Source organism: Hemitrygon akajei, chromosome 2, assembly GCF_048418815.1.
Source record: "Hemitrygon akajei chromosome 2, sHemAka1.3, whole genome shotgun sequence".
NCBI lineage: Eukaryota > Metazoa > Chordata > Chondrichthyes > Myliobatiformes > Dasyatidae > Hemitrygon > Hemitrygon akajei.
In genome coordinates, this window is record NC_133125.1 from 6,775,446 (window position 1) to 6,797,892 (window position 22,447).

General features: G+C 41.9%; 1 protein-coding gene across 1 annotated transcript in view; it reads right to left on the bottom strand.

Moving 5' to 3' along the window:
* Positions 1 to 22,447, bottom strand: part of adgrv1 (adhesion G protein-coupled receptor V1) — a 528,099-nt gene that overhangs the window by 409,349 nt on the left and 96,303 nt on the right. The window contains exons 12-16 of the mRNA XM_073066702.1: positions 13,751 to 13,877; positions 9,694 to 9,879; positions 5,460 to 5,640; positions 3,192 to 3,355; positions 1,015 to 1,138 (exon numbers count right to left, since the gene is read on the bottom strand). Coding sequence (XP_072922803.1) covers positions 1,015 to 1,138; positions 3,192 to 3,355; positions 5,460 to 5,640; positions 9,694 to 9,879; positions 13,751 to 13,877 — 782 coding nt within the window. The remainder of the gene's footprint in view (positions 1 to 1,014; positions 1,139 to 3,191; positions 3,356 to 5,459; positions 5,641 to 9,693; positions 9,880 to 13,750; positions 13,878 to 22,447) is intronic.

Consider the following 22,447-nt stretch of genomic DNA (forward strand, 5'->3'; position numbering starts at 1 on the left):
TTCAGACCCCTGTATCGCTTCTTTGATGGTGATAGTGAGAAAAGGGTATGTGCTGGGTGATGGGGTCCTTAATGATGCCACCTTTTGGAGGCATGGCCTTTTAAAATGATCCTGGAGGCTAGCGCCCATGATGGAGTTGGCTGTGTTTACAACTTTCTGCAGCTTTTACACAGATTGTGCATTCTAAGTAAATTTATTGATTTAACGTAATTACATGCAAACTATTTGAAAAGAAGGCTTGCCTCCTGGCAGTCTAATTGTACCCAAACTTAGTGTCAGAGGTGAGAACAATAACACATTCTTTAGCAAGAAAAACTGTTGGAAATCTCAGTGGGTCGTGCAGCCTGTGTGGAGGCAAAGAGGTAACTGACATTTTAGATCGAAACCCTGCATCAAGACTGGGATGACAAGCGTGGGTGAGGAAGACAGCAAGTATAAAAGAGGTGAGAGGGTTGGACAAATCAGAGGCTGGTAGGTGATAGGTGGAAAAAGGCAAGGTGAGGAGGGATGGGCAGATGGAGAGAGGTGGGAGAATTTGAGTAACTGGAGACAGGAGGGGGAGGGGAATTTAGAGACAGAGTTTGGTGAGCAATTGGTGGAAACAACATGGCAGATGAAGCTTGGTGGGTGATATCAAAAGTGGGAGATAGGAAAGACATGGGCAGATGAAGCTAGATGAGTTATATCGAAAGGGGAAGATAGGAAAGACATGGGCAGATGAAGCTAGATGGGTGACACAGAAGGAGGAAGATTGGAAAGACGTGGGCAGATGAAGCTTGGTGGGAACTCAAGAATGAGGAACATCGAGACAAAGGCTGGAAACCAATGGTGGAACCAAATGAAAGAAGAGGATGGTTGGCAAACGGAGACAGATGGCAAAGGAGATGGGAAGGGTTGACCAAGGGAGAAGCACCTAATCCTCTAGTTAACACCGTTCCATCTGTTAGTGACAATAATTGTGTCAAAAAATTATCAAAATGTTTGTTGAAAAACCATATATGAAGTGAACCAAACCTTCAAAATAGATGGGATCATCATTTTTATTGATAAGCAATGTTGCATTCAGTAAACTTCCAAGCCTAGCATTTCCAGTGACATTCCAAAGGATGATTGTGAACATTTCCATTTCCTCAGGGATCTGAGTAGAGAGGAAAAACGTAATACATTACCTTTTCGTAGGGAAATACATTAACATTGGATATCATTGTGATACATTTTCTGCAAACCTTAATCATACTAAAGATTATTATTGAAATCATAATCAGAATTGGTTTATAATAACATGTGCTGAGATAGAGAGAAAACCTTGCCTTGCCTATGGTTTATACAGATCAAATCATCACACAGTGCATTGAGGTAGAACAGAAACAGGAGGCAGAATAAAGCATAACAGCTACACAGAAAATGCAGTGCCTAAGGTGCAAGGTCGTAACAAGAGAGACTGAGCGGTCAACAGTCCATCTTAACATACTAGGAATCATCATCATTATGTGGTGTGCCGTCTGACGTGGACGATCATGGTTTGCCATAGCCTTCTTCTGGGCAGTGTCTTTATAAGATGGGTGACCCAGCCATTATCAATACTCTTCAGAGATTGTCTGCCTGGTATCAGTGGTTACATAACCAGGACTTGTGATATGTACCAGCTGCTCATATGACCATCCACTACCTGCTCCCATAGCTTCATGTGACCCTGATCAGGGGGCTAAGCAGGTGCTACACCTTGCCCAAGGGTGACCTGCAGGCTTGCAGAGGAAAAGAGGTCCTTACACCTCCTTTGGTAGAGACACATCTTCACCCAATACTGTGAATAGTATGGTCTTATAAGGATATAATGTGTAGCACCTCAGAGTCGTAGCAGTTAGTACAATGCTATTACAGCTTGGGGCATTGGAGTTCAGAGTTCAATCCTGGCTCCATCTGTAAGGAGTCTCTGTACATCCTTCCCATGGAAAGTGTGGGGTTTTTCTCCTGGGTGTTCTGGTTTCTTCCCATAATCCAAATGTGTACCGGCTAGGTTAACTGGTCATTAGATGGAGCTGCTGGACATTGCTCGGCGGTGTGGCTCAAAGAGGCAGAAGAGCCTGTTCCACACTGTATCGCTGAACAAATAAATAAATAAAACTTTAGTCTTAAAACAGCAGGGTACAAACTGTGCTTGACCCTGGTGGCAAATGCTTTCTGGGTTTTGTACCTTTTGCCTGATAGGAGACAGAAGAAGAGAGAATGTCCAGGGTGAGTGGGTTTGATTTTGCTGGCTGACTTATTGAGGCAGCAGGCAGTATAGACAGAGTCCTAACTTCCAATTTTAAAACACCTAACAATTCTATTTATTTATTTCCCATGAATAAAATGTAAATGTAAGACTTTTCACCAATTCCAATTCCTTACCACTAATTCCATGTGCCACTAAACTTTCACATATTGATCCTGATTTATCAATTCACCCAGCCAAGTGCCTGAGATGCAATTATCTTCAGCTTATTGACTCATTAATATCAATGGAGAAGATGTGGCCTATAGTGGATGAGTTTAGGACCAGGGGACACAGCCTCAGAATAGAGTGACATCATTTACAACAGAGATGAGGAGGAATTTCTTTAGCCAGAGGATGTAAATCTGTACAAGTCATTGTCACAGACAGCAATAGATGCCAAGTCATTGGGTACATTTAAAGTAGAGTTTGATACATCGTGTTAGTCAGGGCATCAAATATTACAGGGGGAAGGCAGGAGAAGGGGTTTGAGAGGGACAATTAATCAGCCATGATAGAATGGTGAAGCAGACTTGATGGGCTGAATGGCCTAATTTGCTCCTATGTCTTATGGTCTCATGTGGTACAGCTGCACAATTATAAAAATAATTATTAAAGGTTTTTAAACACTCAGAATAAATCATAAAATTCACATTCTACACCTGAGATATTTAACTCATGTTAACCTGGTTTATCACCCAAATTTCCAGAGGGTGCACAAGAACCAGATTTCCATCAGTCAGAAATTAAAAGTTAAGTTAGATGGATCAAAGTTCAGCTTAGCTTTTGTTCTACCTCCAACAATTTCAAGTCTTAGGACTGTATTGCAAACTGACTGAAGTTTATTCAAAATTTTCTACATTTGTCTAAATTGAACCTTTTTTTAAAATCCTGCCATTATTTCATGATGTACTGAATCTGAAAAGCCGTAACTCACAGAATCAGGAAGGGACTGGAGAGTGATAGTCTTTGAAGATTCTCCGCTTCTAAAGTTGACCACACCTTGTACAGGGTATACATCATTCGTGAATGCTGGGTCCAATCTCCAGTGAACACTGATGTCACCAAATGTTCCTCGGTCACGGATTACAGTAAAATCAGCTATCAAGGTGAAGATAGATACTAAATTGAGTGATTAATAAGACAACAATACAAAGAACATTGTTGGTGAGTAATTAAACCTGAAACTCTTCATTACCCTGTTCACAAATACTAATTCTACCACATAATTTGTTTATTTATTTAGAGATACAGCACAGTAACAGGGAATATAAAGTTGAACAAATTGGAATAATTTATAAACTTTAGATAAGAAACAAAAAAAAGGCTTCTAGTTTTTTTGTTTACCCAAAGCAGATTGATGAGTTCAACATGGAGAAAGATATTTTGGATTAGATCTACTTCTGGCCTCTTTCTCAACTGCCTTTCTGACCCCACCCACTCCTTTCCCCTTCCCCTCTGAACTATGGCTTACCTAGATCTGCATGGCAACATATATTTTTAAAATTTTGTTTAGCTTATTTAGAGATACAGCACAGTAACATGACCTTCTGGAACAATGAGCCCTCACTGCCCAATCACATCCATGTGACTAATTAACCTACAAACCCATACATCTTTGGAATGTGGAAGGAAACCAGAGCATCCAGAGGATCCCCATTTGGTGATGGGGAGAAGGCACAAACACCTTGCAGAAAAAAGCGGAACTGAACCTGGGTTCCTGGCACTGTAGTAGCATTATGCTAACCGCTGCACAACTGTGTCGTCCAACATGTTTGTCAGAAAACCTGACATATTTCTGTTTCTTCTTTACCTCTCTACAATCACACCTTGCTGGTGTACTGATTAAACAAGGCCCACAATTTGGATGACAAGAAACAAAAGAGTTTACAAATTGCTTGGCTGTGTTCTCTGACCTGCTTGGTAAAAGATCTATTTGGTTCCTCAGACACAGCCAGCTCTATTTCAGGATACGATCTGTGACATTAACCAGATGTGCTGTATACAAAGGGCCCAAAGCATTGCTGAGGATCCCTACCACCCATCCCACAATTTCATTGACCCACTACCATCAGGAAGGAGGTACAGGAACATCAGGACTGGAACTGCCAGACTGGGTAACAGCTTCTTCCCTCGGGCTGTGAGACTAATGAATACCCTGACACCACTGAGGTCTTGTCAGTTGAAGCAATTGCCAGTGGCATCAGAATTATTTTGTCTTTATTTTCGGAGATCAGCTAGATAGCAATCAAATTTCTCTAACTGATGATTGAGTTATTTCATCATTTTAAATGGATATGTTTGAACATGTCACCAAGAGACCAGTCAAAGCTGATCTGCCCAAGCATGAATTTGGTAGCACTTTTAGTTATTTATTGGTTGAGATGCAGCATGGAATAGGCCCTTCTGGCCTTTTGAGCCTCACCACCCAGCAATCCCCCGATTTAATCCTAGGCTAGTCACGGGACAATTTACAACAACCAATTCGCCTACCGATTACGGACGTTAGCACAATGCACATCCCTATTAACTAGATAATAGCCTTCACTATTCTTTCAAAATTAACATAATAAATCTATCTGATTACTGGAAAAAGAAATTCATTAGTTGATCTTGTTGGAGTAGGAATTGAAGGAGCTATGTCTGGATAGCCTACAGCCTGCTGGCATGAACACTGATTTCTCTAACTTACGCTAATTTCTCCACTATCCTCCTTTTTTTTCAATCTTCCTTCTGGATACCCCACTCACCCCTTCACTTCTCCCCACCTGCCCATCATCTCCCCCTGGTGCCCCTCCCTTTCTTCCATGATCCACTGCCCTTGCCTATCAGATTCCTTATTCTCCAACCTTTTACCTTTTCCACCTATCAACTTTTTATTCATCCCCTGCCCTCCCCAGTCCACCTGGCTTCACCTATCATCTTTTAGCTTGTCATTTCATTCCCCCCTCATCTAGTCTCACCTACCACCTGGCAACTTGTACTCCTCCTCCACATCTTATTCTACCTTCTGCCCTTTCCTTTCCAGTCCTGATGAAGGGTCTCAGCCTGAAACGTTGACTATTTATTCCCCTCCGTAGATGCTGCCCGACCTGCTGAGATCCTCCTCCATTTTGTGTGTGTTGCTCAAGGTTAACACATCTGCAGAATCTCCTGCCTTTACAGTCATTAGTTAGGTTACTTGTAAGGGTAATGTTGTGTTTACCTTTGTTTACAATGTCATCTTTGCTTTCCTTAATGCTTTGAGTCGAATCTGGAGTGTTGAACAGTAAGACACCATGAGGATCATCATTCTTCAAAACTGTGATATTGACTTGAGTAGCAGCACCCAACTTGCTTGGTGGTATCCCATGGCTGCTGAGTCTGGCAGAATAGTGTTCATCCAGCTGAGAACAAGTTAATGAATTACATAATAACTGAGTTTGTCAAATGTGTTCTGGAAAATTTCCTTAATCAGTACATAGAGGTCCCAACTGGAGAGAGTCCAATACTAGATCTCCTATTGGGGAATGAAGCGGGACAGGTGACAGAAGTTTATGTATGGGAATATCTTGCATCTAGTGATTTGCCATTAGTTTCAAAGTCATTATGGAAAAGGATAGGTCCGGTCTGCAGGTTGATTGGAGAAAGGCTAGTTTTGATGGTTTCACAAAGTATCTGGCAAGTGTGGACCGAAGCAGGTTGCTTTCTGGCAAAGGTGTACTTGGTAAGTGGTAGGTCTTCAAAAATAAAATTTTGAGAGTACAAAACTTGTATGTTCCTATCAGAAAAAAAGGCAAGGATAACAGGTTTAGGCAACTTTGATAGTCAAGAGATACTGACGCTCTGGTTAAGAGAAAGATGAAGGTGTACAGCAGGTATAGAACAAATGAGGTACCGGGGACCAGGAAATGCAAGACAACACTTTTATCAAGAGGGCTAAAAGAAGCCATGAGGTTGCTCCAGCAGACACGAAGGAAGTCCTTGGACTTCTAAAGATATATCAAAAGCAACAGGATAGCAATAGACAAAATTGTTCCTCTAGAAGATCAGAGTGGTCATCTACGCATGGAGCTGAACAAATTGGGGAAATCTTTTTGCATTGGTATTTACGCGGGAGACAGATCCAGTGAGGAAGTGAGGCAAACCAGTAGTGAGGTCATGGACTATATACAGATTACAAAGGAGGATGTGTCTGTTGTCTTGAGGAAAATACCGGTGGATAAATCCCCAGAGCCTGACAGGCTGTCCCCTCGGATCATGTGGGAGGCTAGTGCAGAAGGTTGGGTCTAACCAATCTTATAGAGCTTTTCAAGGAAGTTACCAGGAAAGTTGATAAAGGCAAGACAGTGGATGCTGTCTATATGGACTTTAGCAAGGCCTTTGACATGGTCCAGCATTGGAGGTTGGCCCAAATGGTCAGTTGCTTGGCATTCAAAATGAGGTAGTAAATTGGATTAGACATTGGCTGTGTGGGAGAAGCCAGAGAGTGGTAGTAGACGGTTGTCTCTCTGGCTGGAGGCCTGTGACTGCTGGTGAGTCACAGGGATCAGTGCTGGGTCTGTTGTTGTTTGTCATCTATATCAACAATCTGGTTGATAACATGGTTAACTGGATCAGCAAATCTGCAGATTGAGGACACAGTGAATAACAATGAAGACTATCAAAATTTGCAGAGGGATATGGACCAGCTGGAAAAATCACAGATGGAATTTAATGCAGACAAGTGTGAGATATTTCGCTTTGGGAGGACCAACCAGAGTAGGTCTTAGATGGTTGGGCACTGAGGAGTGCAACAGAAGAGTGACCTGGGCATATAGATCAACAATTCCTTGAAAGTGGCGTCACAGGTAGAGGTCATGGGTTAAGAGTGAAAGTTGAAATATTAAAGGGGAATACAAGGGGGAAATTCTTCACTCAGAAGCTGGTGAGGTTGTGGAATGAATTGCCAGTGCAAGCAGTGCATGAAGGTTTGATTTAAACATTCAATAGAAATTTGGATAGGTACATGGATGTGGAGGGCTATAGCCTAAGTGCCAGTCGATGGAATTAAGTAGGTTAATAGTTTGCACTGAGGAAATGGGTGAGGGGCCTGTTTCTGAGCTGGCGTGTTCAATGATTCTATGATTTTGACTCTAAACAAATGTTTTTCACAGAAATTGAAAAATAAAAAGAGAAACATAAAAAATGTGAAGTTCAAGCTAAGAGAAGAATTGCTTCCTTCTTCAGACTTAAAGCATGCAGAAAATACAAGTCAATACTCTACCGATCAACACCCTTAAAAGTAAAGTTATATCTGGTTGCAAACAGCATTGAAGTATAAATAAAGAATGAATATCTTACAAATTATATGTTCCTGATCTGCTGATGAATTCCATACACAGGCAATTTCAGTTGGTTCAGTAACAGGCATACTGACACTTGGAAAAGATTTTATATTGAGATGACTACTCCTGGAATATTGTGTTCAATTCCAGTCTCCTCATTCAGGTAAACAGCAGTTTTATCTTAACAGGTTTCAAATAATGTTATGCATCTCAGTTTATTATGCATATTCTGTTCAGTTCTGGTCTTGTCCCCTGATCATAGTAAGGGTGTAGAAGCATAAGAGAGGGTGCAGAGGAGTTTTACCAAGATGCTGCCTAGATCAGAGAGCATGCCTTATGAGCAAAGGTTGAGTGAGCAAGGTACTGTTCCCACAAAGCTGTGTGAGTGCACAGCCACACAGTGACTGAAATGCTCCCACACACATAGCTTTTGTGGCCACACAGCTGGAATTGGATGCAGCTAGAAAAAGTTAACAAAACGTGAAAAATTCTCTATATTGTACTGTATTTCATTACCCCCTCAATTAATAAATAAAATTAAAAGTATGTGAGTTTTCAATTTTCATTCTAAATATTCATAGTGTGCATATTACAAAAAAACATTTATAGTGGCACACAGTTTTCAGGCCATTAAAAGTTTCCTATTCAGAGAAATAATTGGTCCACACAGCTGCAAAACAAATTAGAGGGAACACTGAAGCTAGGCCTTTCTCTTTGGAGGATGAGAGGTCACTTGATAGAGGTATATCAGATGATAAGAGGCACAGATCGAGTTGATAGGCAGAGTTTTTTATCCAGGGTGGAAATGGCTAATACAAGAGGGTAAAATTTTAAGGTGATTGGAGGTAAGTAATAGGGGGAATGTCAGAGGTAGGATTTTTACACCAAGAATGGCACTGAACACATTGCAGGGGAAGGTAGTAAAGGTAGGTACATTAGCAGAATTTAACATATTAGATAGGCATATGGATGATAGTGAAATGGAGGACAAGGTGGAGGGAAGAGACAGATTGATCTTGGAATAGGTTAAAAATTCAGCAGAACATTGTCAGCCAAAGGGCCTGTATGGTACTATTCTACGTTCTATGGTCTGTTTGACAACAAGGGTTGCCAAAATGCTGAAGTACCTCAGCAAGTGAGATGGGATGGATAAAATATAGGTTGTAGCCAATTTATAGCCAATACCTGACTGTTACTGAAGCACTCATATTGTGAAAAATCCACCAAAATGTATTCTACTTTCCTGGTAGCAAGGTCTGTGGTTAAACAACAAAATTTTACAGAAGAATTTAACTGTATGACAATTACATTGACAATTTTTATGTTTGCACTTAACCCCATTGTAAACCATTTTGAACTGCATTGTATGAAACGCACTCTAAGAGGTCATTATCAATATAACTTATCTCCGTCTTTCTCCATTTACTCATTGTAACACCCAAGTTTTGAGAACTTTCTTGTGTACAATAAAGTTCTTATTTTATTATTTGTCATTTATTTTTTTAATTTATATTTTACTTTTTATTGCCTGTTAGTTTATTTGTGGTAATACTACTTTATGTTATGTGTGTGAGTTATATGAACTGTGCTGTGCACCTTGGTCCGCAGGAACATTGTTTCATTTGGCGGTGTACATGTGTATGGTTGAGTAACAATAAACTTGAACTCGAACAAATTGGTCATCATGTTTCCTTTGGCTGCATTTGAAAAGGCTCCAGTGGCCTACAGTAATTTGAGGAGATCTTAGGTTGTAAAAGGAACTATATACAGTAAATATACATCTCCTTTCTAAAAGATAAAACACTGCTCACTTCCAATATAGCACAGTATCTGCATAATAGGAATAACATCTAATTATTCTGGAAAATCTTCCAATGCAGTATCATCAAATTTCCAAAAGCTTCAGATTATTTGAATTTAACTATACTGTCCTAGAGCTCTTTGTATTAGCAAACTTTAAATCAATGCATTCAGCACAGTAAGGGTTTCAAAGAAATACTCAGATTTAAATATATTTAATCCTTCAACAGAATAGTCTTTCATTTGATGCTTATTTCTAGAATTACCATGAACAAATCTACACACAAAATATTTTCTTTAAACGTCTTAGGTAGAAGGAGCTCCAAATCTTACCTCTGGAATGCCATCCTGCCTTGCCAGCAAAGTTATTGCTACCTCTCTTTCACCAGGATTGAACTCAACAACTCCCATATTCCCATAAAACTCAAAAGACTGTGTAGGTTCTACAACATAGCGCAAGAACTGCCTCAGAAGTGTGCCATGGTATCGTACAATCTTGAGTTCAAAGGCAACACCTTCCTGTGAAAAAAGTCATTCACTTAAATCATCATCATCATTATGTGCCGTGTCATATAATGTGGGTGATCATATAGTCTTTGACTATGATTGTACTTAATTTTTTTTTAAACAGATGTGGTTTGTCATTGCCTTCTTCTGGGCAGTGTCTTTACAAGATGGGTGAGACCCCAGCCATTATCAATAATCTTCAGAGATTGTCTGCCTGGCATTAGTGGTCGCATAACCAGGACTTGTGATATGCACCAGCTGCTCATACGACCATCCACCACCTGCTCCCATGGCTTCATGTGACCCTGATTTGGGGGGGGGGGGGTAAGAAGGTGCTACCCCTTGCCAAAGGGTGACCTGCAGGCTAGTAGAGGGAAGGAGCACCTTACACCTCCTTTGATACAGATGTACCTCAACCCCATCACCCATCCCTCATCTCAACTGACTTATTCACATCTGAAGAAAAAATAAACAAACTCAAATGTTAAAGGAACTCAGCAGGTCAGGCAGCATCTACAGAGAGGAATAAAGGATTGACATTTTGAGCTGAGACCTCTCAACGTATTATGTTCATATATTATGTTAAGGAGCTTGATAGCCTTTGGCTCACACAGGAGATTGAGGAGATGAATCAGAATCAGGTTTATTATCACTGGCCTGTGACGTGGAATTTGTTAACTTAGCAGCAGCAGTTCAATGCAATACTTAATCTAGCAGAGAAAGAAAAATAATAATAATAAAAAAATAAACAAGTAATCAATTACATACATTGAATAGATTTTAAACAAAACTGCAAAAACAGAAATCACAGTATATTTTTTTTAAAAATGAGGTAGTGTCCAAAGATTCAATATCTATTTAGGAATCAGATGGCAGAGGGGAAGAAGCTGTTCCTGAATTGCTGGCTGTGTGCCTTCAGGCTTCTGTACCTCCTACCTGATAGTAACAGTGAGAAAAGGGCATGCCCTGGGTGCTGGAGGTCCTTAATAACAGATGCTGCCTTTCTGTGACACTGCTCCCTGAAGATGTCCTGGGTACTTTGTAGGCTAATACCCAAGATAGAGCTGACTAGATTTACAACCTTCTGCAGCTTCATTCGGTCCTGTGCCATAGCCCCTCTATGTAGCCTGTCAGAATACTCTCCGCGGTACAACTATAGAAGTTTTGAAGTGTATTTGTTGACATGCCAAATCTCTTCAACTCCTAATGAAGTATTGCCGCTGTCTTGTCTTCTTTATAACTACATCAATATGTTGGGACCAAGTTAAATCCTCAGAGATCTTGACACCCAGGAACTTGAAACTGCTCACTCTCTCCACTTCTGATCCCTCTATGAGGATTGATATGTGTTCCTTTGTCTTACCCTTCCTGAAGTCCACAATCAGCTCTTTTGTCTTACTGATGTTGAGTGCCAGGTTGTTGCTGTGGCACCACTCCACTAGTTGGCATATCTCACTCCTGTACACCCTCTCGTCACCACCTGAGATTCTACCAACAATGGCTGTATCATCAGCAAATTTATAGATGGTATTTGAGCAATGCCTAGCCACTCAGTCATGTGTGTATAGAATGTAGAGCAGTGGGCTAAGTACATGCTTGATGATAGATAGGAGCTACGGGGATGCAGCTAAGTCGCAGGAGGCAGGTACCTGGGTGACTGTCAGGAGAGCACCACTGTGGTCGCTCCCCTCAAAAAGAAGTACACCTCTTCAGCTACTGTTGTGGGGATGACCTATCAGGAGAAGCCGCAGCAAATGGGTCTCTGGAACCGAGTCTGGCATTGTGGCTCAGAAGGGAAGAAGAAGAAGACTGTCACAGTGATAGGGGAATGCAAAGTTAGAGAGCAGACAGGAGATTCTGTGGGTATGACAGATACACCCAGATAGTACGTTGCCTCCTAGGTACCAGGGTCAAGGATTTCTTTGATTGGGTCCATGGCATTCTAAAGGCGGAGGGTGTGCAGCCAGAAGTCGTGAAACAGAGTTGTCACACAAGATTTCCCCTGATAGACAGACAGACAGACATACTTTATTAATCCCGAGGGAAATTGGGTTTCGTTACAGCCGCAGCAACCAAGAATAGTGAAGAAATATAGCAATATAAAACTATAAATAATTAAATAATAATTAGTAGGTTAATCATGCCAAGTGGAAATAAGTCCAGGGCCAGCCTATTGGCTCAGAGTGTCTGACACTCTGATTGGAGGAGTTGTAAAGTTTGATGGCCACAGGTAGGAATGACTTCCTATGATGCTCAGTGTTACATCTCGGTGGAATGAATACATCTGGCTGAATGTACTCCTGTGCCTAACCAGTACATTATGGAGTGGATGGGAGTCATTGTCCAAGATGGCATGCAACTTGGACAGCATCCTCTTTTCAGACACCACCATCAGAGAGTCCAGTTCCACCCCCACAACATCACTGGTCTTACGAATGAGTTTGTTGATTCTGTTGGTGTCTACTACCCTCAGCCTACTGCCCCAGCACACAACAGCAAACATGATAGCACTGGCCACCACAGACTTGTAGAACATCCTCAGTATCGTCCGGCAGATGTTAAAGGACCTCAGTTCCCTCAGGAAGTAGAGACAGCTCTGACCCTTCTTGTAGACAGCCTCAGTGTTCTTTGACCAGTCCAGTTTATTGTCCATTCATATCCCCAGGTATTTGTAATCCTCCACCATGTCCACACTGACACCTTGGATGGAAACAGGGGTCACCGGTGCCTTGGCCCTCCTCAGGTCCACCACCAGCTCCTTAGTCTTTTTCACATTAAGCTACAGATGATTCTGCTCGCACCATGTGACAAAGTTTCCCACCGTAGCCTTGTACTCAGCCTCATCTCCCTTGCTGATGCATCCAACTATGGCAGAGTCATCAGAAAACTTCTGAAGATGGCAAGACTCTGTGCAATAACTGAAGTCCGAGGTGTAGATGGTAAAGAGAAAGGGAGACAGGACAGTCCCCTGTGGAGCCCCAGTGCTGCTGACCACTCTGTCTGACACACAGTGTTGCAAGCGCACGTACTGTGGTCTGCCAGTCAGGTAATCAATAATCCATGACACCAGGGAAGCATCCACCTGCATCACTGTCAACTTCTCACTCAGCAGCACAGGGCGGATGGTGTTGAACGCACTGGAGAAGTAAAAAAACATGACCCTCACAGTGCTCGCCGGTTTATCCAGGTGGACGCAGACACGGTTCAGCAGGTAGACGATGGCACCCTCAACTCCTAGTCGGGGCTGATAGGCGAACTGGAGGGGGTCTAAATGTGGCCTAACCATAGGCCGGAGCTGCTCTAGAGCAAGTCTCTACAGGGTCTTCATGATGGAAGCCATGCTGACTTTTGCATATTTTAGCATGTGCCTCCAAGTACCTCGAAACCTCACTTTTGACAATCAACTCCAGCATATTCCCAGCCACTGAATTCAGGCTAACTGGCCTAATATTTCCTTCCTCTGCCTCCCTCCCTTCTTAAAGAGTGCAGTGTCATATGCACTTTCCCAGTCCTTCAGAGCCATTTCAGAATTTGTAATTTGCCTACGACGAGAATTTTTGGCATCATTTTTCCAGACTCACCTCAAAGAGGACCATAACCTTGTCATGGCTTAGAGGCTTGTGTGCCTCCGTGACCCAGAGGGTTATGCTGGTTGGAGTCAAGGCTTTGTGCTTTGGCTCTTGGTACGGTTACTCATGCCAAATAGGTCAAAGGGTAGAACCCATCTGCATTCATGGGTTCAGCTCAGGGCGAACAACCCTGACTGGTAAAACAAAACTCTTACTGAAACAGCAATGAAGATTCCTTCTACATCGGATGGAGGACCTTCATTGCTGCCCTAATGCCAGCAGAGTAATGGGCAATAAAAAAAATTCAGACTCACATGCACAAAATATGGTCCTCTTGTCTGTGAAGAAAATTCGAATATTCCACCTGGGTCGTCATTTTGTAAAATAACTATTTTTCTCTTGATGAAATTTGACTTCATAATCTGATTTTCTGGGTCAGCCCTGCAAATTGAAATAAAAATGTCAACATCGATAATTACCATGGTTTCACAGAACACAATCACATGCCTTCAAACAGTAGGAAAAGATTTTATAACCATATCCAATTTTAATTTTTATAAACTAAGTTACATATATTTTTGAAAGGAAGAACCTCATGCAGACAGAATTGATAGAAAGCACGTTTTCAGTGCAAATCAAACCCAAAAGGTGAATGAATACACAGCAAACATATCCACATGAGATTTATTTGTTCATTTGTACAGAATCCTGATGCAGCAGCCATTAAAAAGCAAATTCAGACAGAACAAGCAATTAAAAATGACTATACTAAATCATTAAAACATTTTATTTCAAACCTTAATGCTCCCTCTCTGAGTGGTAAAAGTTTGTGGGATGCTGCATTTGTGACCAGAAGACATAGGAGCAATATAAGGTTCTTGGCCAATCAACTCTGCTCCGCCATTCCATCATGGCTGATTTATTATCCCTCTCATCCCCATTCTCCTGCCTTCTCCCCATAACCTCTCATGCCCTTACTAATCAAGAACCTATCAACTTCCATTTTAAATAGACCCAATGACTTGGCCTCCATAGCCATCTGTGGCAATGAATTCCACAGATTCACCACTCTCTAGCTAAAGAAATTCCTCCACATCTCTGTTCTAAATGGACATCCCTCTATTCTGAGGCTGTGTCCCCTGGTCCTAAACTACTCCACTGTAGGAAACATCCTCTGCACTTCCTCTCAGCCTAGCCCTTTCAATATTTGATAGGTTTCAGAGAGATCCTCCTTATTCTTCTAAACTCCAGAAGGGACAGGGCTAGAGCCATCAAGTGTTCTTCATATGCAAACCCTTTCATTCACATAGAATCCTTTGTCATTTCCATACTGGTTAAAAAAAAACCACAGTGTGTATCCCGGTTCTTATAAAGGTCATTCTAACTGCCCACTACAACCAATGTCAAAGACTGTGTGGTGGCTGCCTGTGCACGACTTCCCCACGTTAAATAAAGTCATGCACAAACATTCTCCATTAAGGGAATCCAACGTAACATCCCAGATTAGGGGCAGCAGCGATCAGCAAGTGGTGAAGAGGGCAGGATTGTGAGGTCTGGATGTGGATCCTGGATCAGCCTCAACAGCCACCCAAAGACCCACCAATAGACAAACCCCTAAACAGGGGTTTCCAACCTAGGGTCCACCGACCCCTTGGTTAATGGTTAATGGGAACCCCTGCCCTGGGAGGACATCATACTTGACTCAAGTGATCGTACTATGAGCGCAGAAGAAAAATTAGTATTCATTTTAGTTTATTTCTAACATTTTATTTGTGCAATAGTCAATGCAAAATGCAAATAATCAATGTAAAGAAGGTTACTTGAAATAAAACTGTCCAAAGCATACTGAATAAGTGACAGTCTTGGTATTAATTGTTAATAAATAGTTAAACAATTAAATAAATAGGAAGTATCCTGGTTATTTTAATTAGCTACCTTATATTTTAAGGTACCAGTAACTTAACACATCCTCAATTGGAGTCATGCTACATGCAAACCAAAGATGTGTGCAATAATCAAATATTTGCAGAAACTCTGATCAACAGAACTCACTCTACTTACCCAAAATATACTACAAATCTTTCTGTCTCTACCCTGCAGACACAGATTGGTAAGTAATGTGAGACATTTTAATTAGAAATTTTAGACGACAAAATGAAGGGTTTTCTTAGTTTGTAACATGGCATAGCATGCATGTTACGATGATGGTACTTGCTTCCTGACAGATACATTTTGTTTATTTCCCACTATACACACACAAAATGCTGGAGGAAATCAGCAGGTCAGACAGCATCTATGGAAGTGAATAAACAGTCGACACTTTGGGCCAAGACCCTTCATCAGGACTGGAAAGGAAGGGAGGAGAAGCTGGAATATAAAGGTGGGGGGAGGGGAAGGAGGACAAGCTAGAAAAGCATCCTTGTGAGTAACCAAGATGTCAGAATCATCAGCTGAAAAGGTCACTCTCTCCCCACCCTCCTCCTTTTCAGGGCATCAACCCTTCCATCCTTCCCATCATCTCTTTGACCTCTTACTATTAGGCATAAGTACCGCAGCGTAAGAACCAGAACTGTCAGTCTGTTGGACTGTTGAACACCCTGCTGCCACCAAACTCACATGTATACCCTGTCTAAATGTCCTGTCGCCCACCCCCCCCCCACCCCCACCACCACACTCCAGTGCCCAACTCACAGACACACTCATCGGCACTAAGGCACTTTTCATCTTTTATTCCTGCTGTTTCATATATTTATACGACTGCATGTTTTATTATAATAGTGTGAGTAACAGCCAACCTGTCCATCTTCAGGCCACGCCACTCAGTGATTCGTGCTAATGTTATTTTATGACTCTATGTGCTGGACTGTAACTATGGTTTTTATGTGTGGTGGGGTGTGGTGTGGTGTGCGACTAGGTGTACTGTGATTGGCACAGCTGTATTTGCAGTCTGTCATCTTTTCCACATTGGTTGTTCGCCCTGTTGGGTGTGGTCTTTCATTGTTTCTGTTGTGTTTCTTGGATTTACTGTGAATGCCCACAAGAAAATGAATCTCAGGGTTCTATATGATGAATATACAGTATTTACTTTGATAATAAATTTACATCGAACATTGAACTTTTGAACTTTGAAATGCAGTTTTTAAAATCACTCAGGAAGGTTTGCCTTGATTTTTTTTTCACTTTTATCCTGTAACCTACACTTTATTCTTCAGCAATAACCACAAATCCTCTTTCATTATCGGGCTATTAATCTAATCAACAGATAGATAGATCAATTATTCCAGAAATAATGAGCAAATTTGAGCTGTGTATGAAAGATTCTGTAGTCCGAATTGAGATCAAACTATTGAATTTGGACTTCTCCCCTCAGCAACCATATGTTTTCCTCTTCAGTTATTAGTCACACCATGACTATTTGTGCATCATAATTCACAGCAATTTATCAACTATGACCTCACACGTTTAGTTTACCTGCACTGAACTTTCTTTGTAGCTGGTCTACGTCATTATGTTTTAAACACAAGAGATTCTGCAGATGTTGGAAATCCAGAGCAACACACACAAAATGCTGGAGGAACTCAGCAGATCAGGCAGCTGAGTTAAAGTCAACATTTCAGGCCAAGACCCCTCATCAGGTCTGGAAATGAAGGGCAGAAGATGCCAGGATAAAAAGCTTGTGGGAGGGGAAGGAGGACAAGCTGGGGTAAGGTAAAAGGCTGGAAATGAAGGAACCTGATCAGAGAGGAAAGTGGACCACAGGAGAAAGGGAACAAGGAGTGCCAGCAGAGGGAGATGACAGGCACGTGAGGAAAAGAGGTAAGAGGCCAGAGCTGGGAAATGAATAAGCAGGAAGGGGGAGGGGGGAAATTAACATCAATACCATCAGATCGGAGACTACCTGGAAAGCATGTAAGATGTTGCTCCTCCACCCCGAGGGTGGCCTCTCTGTGGCAGAAGAGGAGGCCATGGACCAACATGTCAGAACGGGAATGGGATAGGAAATAAAATGACTGACCGACATGTCAGAACGGGAATGGTGATAGGGAAATAAAACGATTGGGCGTCATGTCAGAACGGGAATGGGATAGGAAATAAAATGACTGACCGACATGTCAGAACGGGAATGGGATAGGAAATAAAATGATTGACCGACATGTCAGAACAGGAATGGGATAGGAAATAAAATGATTGACCGACATGTCAGAACGGGAATGGTGATAGGAAATAAAATGACTGACCGACATGTCAGAACGGGAATGGGATAGGAAATAAAATGATTGACCGATATGTCAGAACGGGAATGGTGATAGGAAATAAAATGACTGACCGACATGTCAGAACGGGAATGGTGATAGGAAATAAAATGATTGACCGACATGTCAGAACGGGAATGGTGATAGGAAATAAAATGACTGACCGACATGTCAGAACGGGAATGGTGATAGGAAATAAAATGATTGACCGACATGTCAGAACGGGAATGGGATAGGAAATAAAATGATTGACCGACATGTCAGAACAGGAATGGGATAGGAAATAAAATGATTGACCGATATGTCAGAACGGGAATGGGATAGGAAATAAAATGATTGACTGACATGTCAGAACGGGAATGGTGATAGGAAATAAAATGACTGACCGACATGTCAGAACGGGAATGGTGATAGGAAATAAAATGATTGACCGACATGTCAGAACAGGAATGGGATAGGAAATAAAATGATTGACCGACATGTCAGAACGGGAATGGGATAGGAAATAAAATGATTGACCGATATGTCAGAACGGGAATGGGATAGGAAATAAAATGATTGACCGACATGTCAGAACGGGAATGGGATAGGAAATAAAATGATTGGGCGTCATGTCAGAACGGGAATGGGATAGGAAATAAAATGATTGACCGACATGTCAGAACGGGAATGGGATAGGAAATAAAATGATTGACCGACATGTCAGAACGGGAATGGGATAGGAAATAAAATGATTGGGCGTCATGTCAGAACGGGAATGGGGGTAGGAAATGGTTGGGCATCGGAAAATTCCAGGAAATTTTTATTATTTTACCTTGTTCCATCTCAGTACACTGTGTAATGAATTGATCAGTGTAAACAGTATGCAAGTTTTTTACTGTACCTGTGACAAGAATAAATCAATCCCAATTATTTGGTGGAAGTAGTAACTGTGATTTTAAAGTGTTTTTTTTTATTTGTCTCTGAGGCACTTATGAGCATTTCAGACACAAGCATAAAGACTGCTTAGGCAGCCTAATGCTGGTCATGTTGCCTCTACAGAGAGGACAAGAGGCCCCCGCTGAAACAAGCTCTTTCAGCGCCTCCCAACACGAATGCCAGCAGCATCGTTCATACAGCCAAATTACTGCCAACTGCACAACTACAGACAATTCACCACTGCAGCAGCTTTGGAGGAATTTCAATTAGGATTAAACGGTATAACTTTGTTCTCCAAATTAAGATGGACGTTTTATTACAGCTCATTAAGTGAGCAAAGCAATGAAAACTTGCAATACAAAATATAGGATGACAATTTTTTGTTGCAAATTATAAAAAGTAACATTTATAATTTAATGGGATGTTAATGTCCCCTGTAATTCAAAAATCTAATTATATCAACAAGTATGAATCATGTGTGATCTGTATTATCATGTTTGAAGCGCCAGTAATGTTATACTGTTAACTTTTTAACTGGTATTGTAAATGCACCTTGTTTTTGTTAATTTATTTGTGGTAATATTACTTTATGTGTTGTATATGAGTTTAATGTACTGCACTGTGCACCTTGGTCCAGGAGAACAGATTTGTTCAGCAGTATACATGTGTACAGTTGAATGCTAAAAACTGAACTTGAACTTGGAGGCCATTGGTAAAATGCAGGCAATGTTAATTTACACATCTACATGAAACATTGTTACAAGAAAACACCATCCATCATCAAGCACCCCACCACCCAGGCCATACTCTCTTCTCACTGCTATCATCAGGAAGAAGGTACGGGAGCATCAGGACCCATACCACCAGGCTCAGGAATATCTATTACCCTTCAACCATCAGGCTCTTGAACCAGAGGGGATAACTTCACTCAATTTCACTTCATCACTGAAATCTATTGACTCACTTTCAAGGAATCCTCATCTCATGTTCTTAATATTTATTGCTTATTATTATTATTATTATTTCTTTCTCTTTGTATTTACACAGTTTGTTGAATTTTGCACACTGGCTAAATGCCAAATTTGACAGAGTCTTTCATTGATTCAATTGCGGTTATTATTCTGTTATGGATTTACTCAGCATACCCACAAGAAAATGAATCTCAGGGTTGTATATGGTGACTCACAAGTACTTTGATAATAAATTTACTTTGAACTTTGAAATGCCAGGCTGTTATTAATTTGACATGATGCAATATTTTATAGTCACACATTGTAGTATCCAGAAAGCTGAACAAAGATCTAACAGGTTAATCCTGTGATTGCCAGCAGAAGTGGTGGATACAATTGAATTGAATTGAAATGAACTGACTTTATTATTTACATCCTTCATATAAATGAGGAGTAAAAATCTTTGTGTTGTGTCTCCGTCTAAATGTTCAATGTGCAATATATAGTAATTTATAATAAATATTATACACAAATATATAACATAGAAATACAGTTGCATCATCATGAATTATTCAGTCTGATGGCCTGGTGGAAGAAGCTGTCCCGGAGCATGTTGGTCCTGGCTATTATGCTGCAGTACTGTTTCCCAGATGGTAGCAGCTGGAACAGTTTGTGGTTGGGGTGACACGGGTGCCCAATGATCCTTCAGGCCCTTTTTACACACCTGTCTCTGTAAGTGTCCTGAATAATGGGAAGTTCACACTTACAGATGCACTGGGCTGTCCACACCACTCTCTGCAGAATCCTGCGATTAAGGGAGGTACAGTCCCCAGACCAGGCAGTGATGCATCCAGTCAGGATGCTCTCAATTGTGCCCCTCTAGAAAGTTCTTAGGATTTGGGGGTCCATACCAAACTTCTTCAACTGTCTGAGGTGAAAGAGGCACTGTTGTGCCCTTTTCACCACACAGCTGGTGTGTATATCGGTGATGTGGATGCTGAGGAACTTAAAGCCGTTCACCCTCTCAATCCCATGTCCATTGATGTCAGTAGGGGATAGCCTGTCTCCATTCTTCAAGCAGTTCTTTTGTTTTTGCAACATTGAGGGAGAGGTTGTTTTCTTGACACTACTGTGTCAGGGTGTGACTGCTCTGTAGGCTGCCTAGTTATTATTTGAGATTAGGCCAATCAGTATAGTATCGTCATCAAATTTAATTAGTAGATTAGAGCTGCGGGTGGCAACATAGTCATGGGTATACAGAGATTAAAGGAGGGGGCTTGGGACACAGCCCTGAGGGGCACCTGTGTTGAGGGTCAGAGGGCAGAGGTGAGGAAGCCCACTCTTACCACCTGCTGGCGATCTGACAGGAAGTCCAGCATCCAGCTGCACAAAGCAGGGTGAAGGCCGAGATCTCTGAGCTTTTTTTTGAGCCTGGAGGGAATTATGGTGTTGAATGCTGAACTGTAGTCCAAGAACAGCATTCTCACATAAGCATCCTTCTTCTCCAGATGTGTAAGGACGGTGTGTAGAGCTGTGGCTATTGTGTCATCTAGCGATCGGTTGTGTCAGTAGGCGAACTGTAGGGAGTCTAGTGTGGATGGTAGCAAGCTGCAGATATAGTCCTTGACCAGCCTCTCAAAGCATTTGCTTATTGTTGAGGTGAGTGTGACAGGATGCCAGTCATTCAGACATGCTACCTTGGTTTTTATAGGTACAGGAACAATGGTGGATATTTTGAAACAGGAGGGCACTCTAAACTGGAGGGGGAAAGATTAAAAATGTCTGTAAACAGACGTGCCACGCACACTCTGAGTACCTGCAACAAACAGGATGCCGTCCTGTTCCACAGCCTTGCGACTGCCCACTCGTTGGAAACACCTGCGTATTTCAGCCTCAGAGATGACCAAGCTGCAGGTCTCCTGTGTTGGCAACATCGAATCGAGCGTAAAAATGATTTAGCTCATCTGGGAGAAAGGCAGCAATGTTAGAAACTCCCCTGTGTTAGGCTTTGAAGTCTGCGATGGTGGGCAGACCTTGCCATAAGCTGTGTGTGTTGTTGGTGGAGAACTGTGTCTGGATCCTGTCCCTGTACTATTGTTTTGCTGCCTTGATGACTTTACGTAGATCGTAGCTGCATTTCTTGAGTCCCTGTTGGTCAATGGCAACGTAAACTCTGTGTGGTGCAATAAGTGCTGCTGGCACGGAACTGTTGACCCAGGGTTTCTGGGTTGGATAGACCCTGACCGATTTCTGGGGGACAACATCCTCGATGCACTTCTGGATGAAACTCATGACCAATTCTGTGAGCTCAGAGACATCTTCATCATGGAAGCCATTCTAGTTGACGTCATCAAAGCAGTCCTGTAGCATGGAGACCGATTGGTTGGACCAACAGTGGATGGTTTTAATTATGGCCGCCTTTTGTTTCAGCTTCTGCCTGTATTTTGGCAGCAGCAAAATGGGGGAGTGATCCGATTTTCCAAATGGAGGGGGCAGAAAAGCACTTTGTAAGCGTTGTGGAAGGGAGAGTATCAGTGGCCGGGTATAATATCTCCCCATGTGCTCATCTGGATGTGTTGACAAAACTACGGAGAGACTTCAGTCAGCAACACTCTATTAAAGTCACTGGCAACGATGAAGGCAGCCTCTGGGTGTGCAGTCCCCAGGGTGCTGATGATCTCGTACAGTTCCTTGACAGCCAGGTCAGTGTCAGCCTGCAGTGAAATATACACAGCTGTAATAATAATAGCTGTGAACTCCCTAGGTAGCCTGAAAGGTCTTCATAGCAGCACCAGGTACTCCAGATCTGAGGGCATGCACATTCCGGGGCGTCACACCAAGCATTACTGACCATGAAGCATACCCCACCTCCGTTACTCTTCCCACAGGG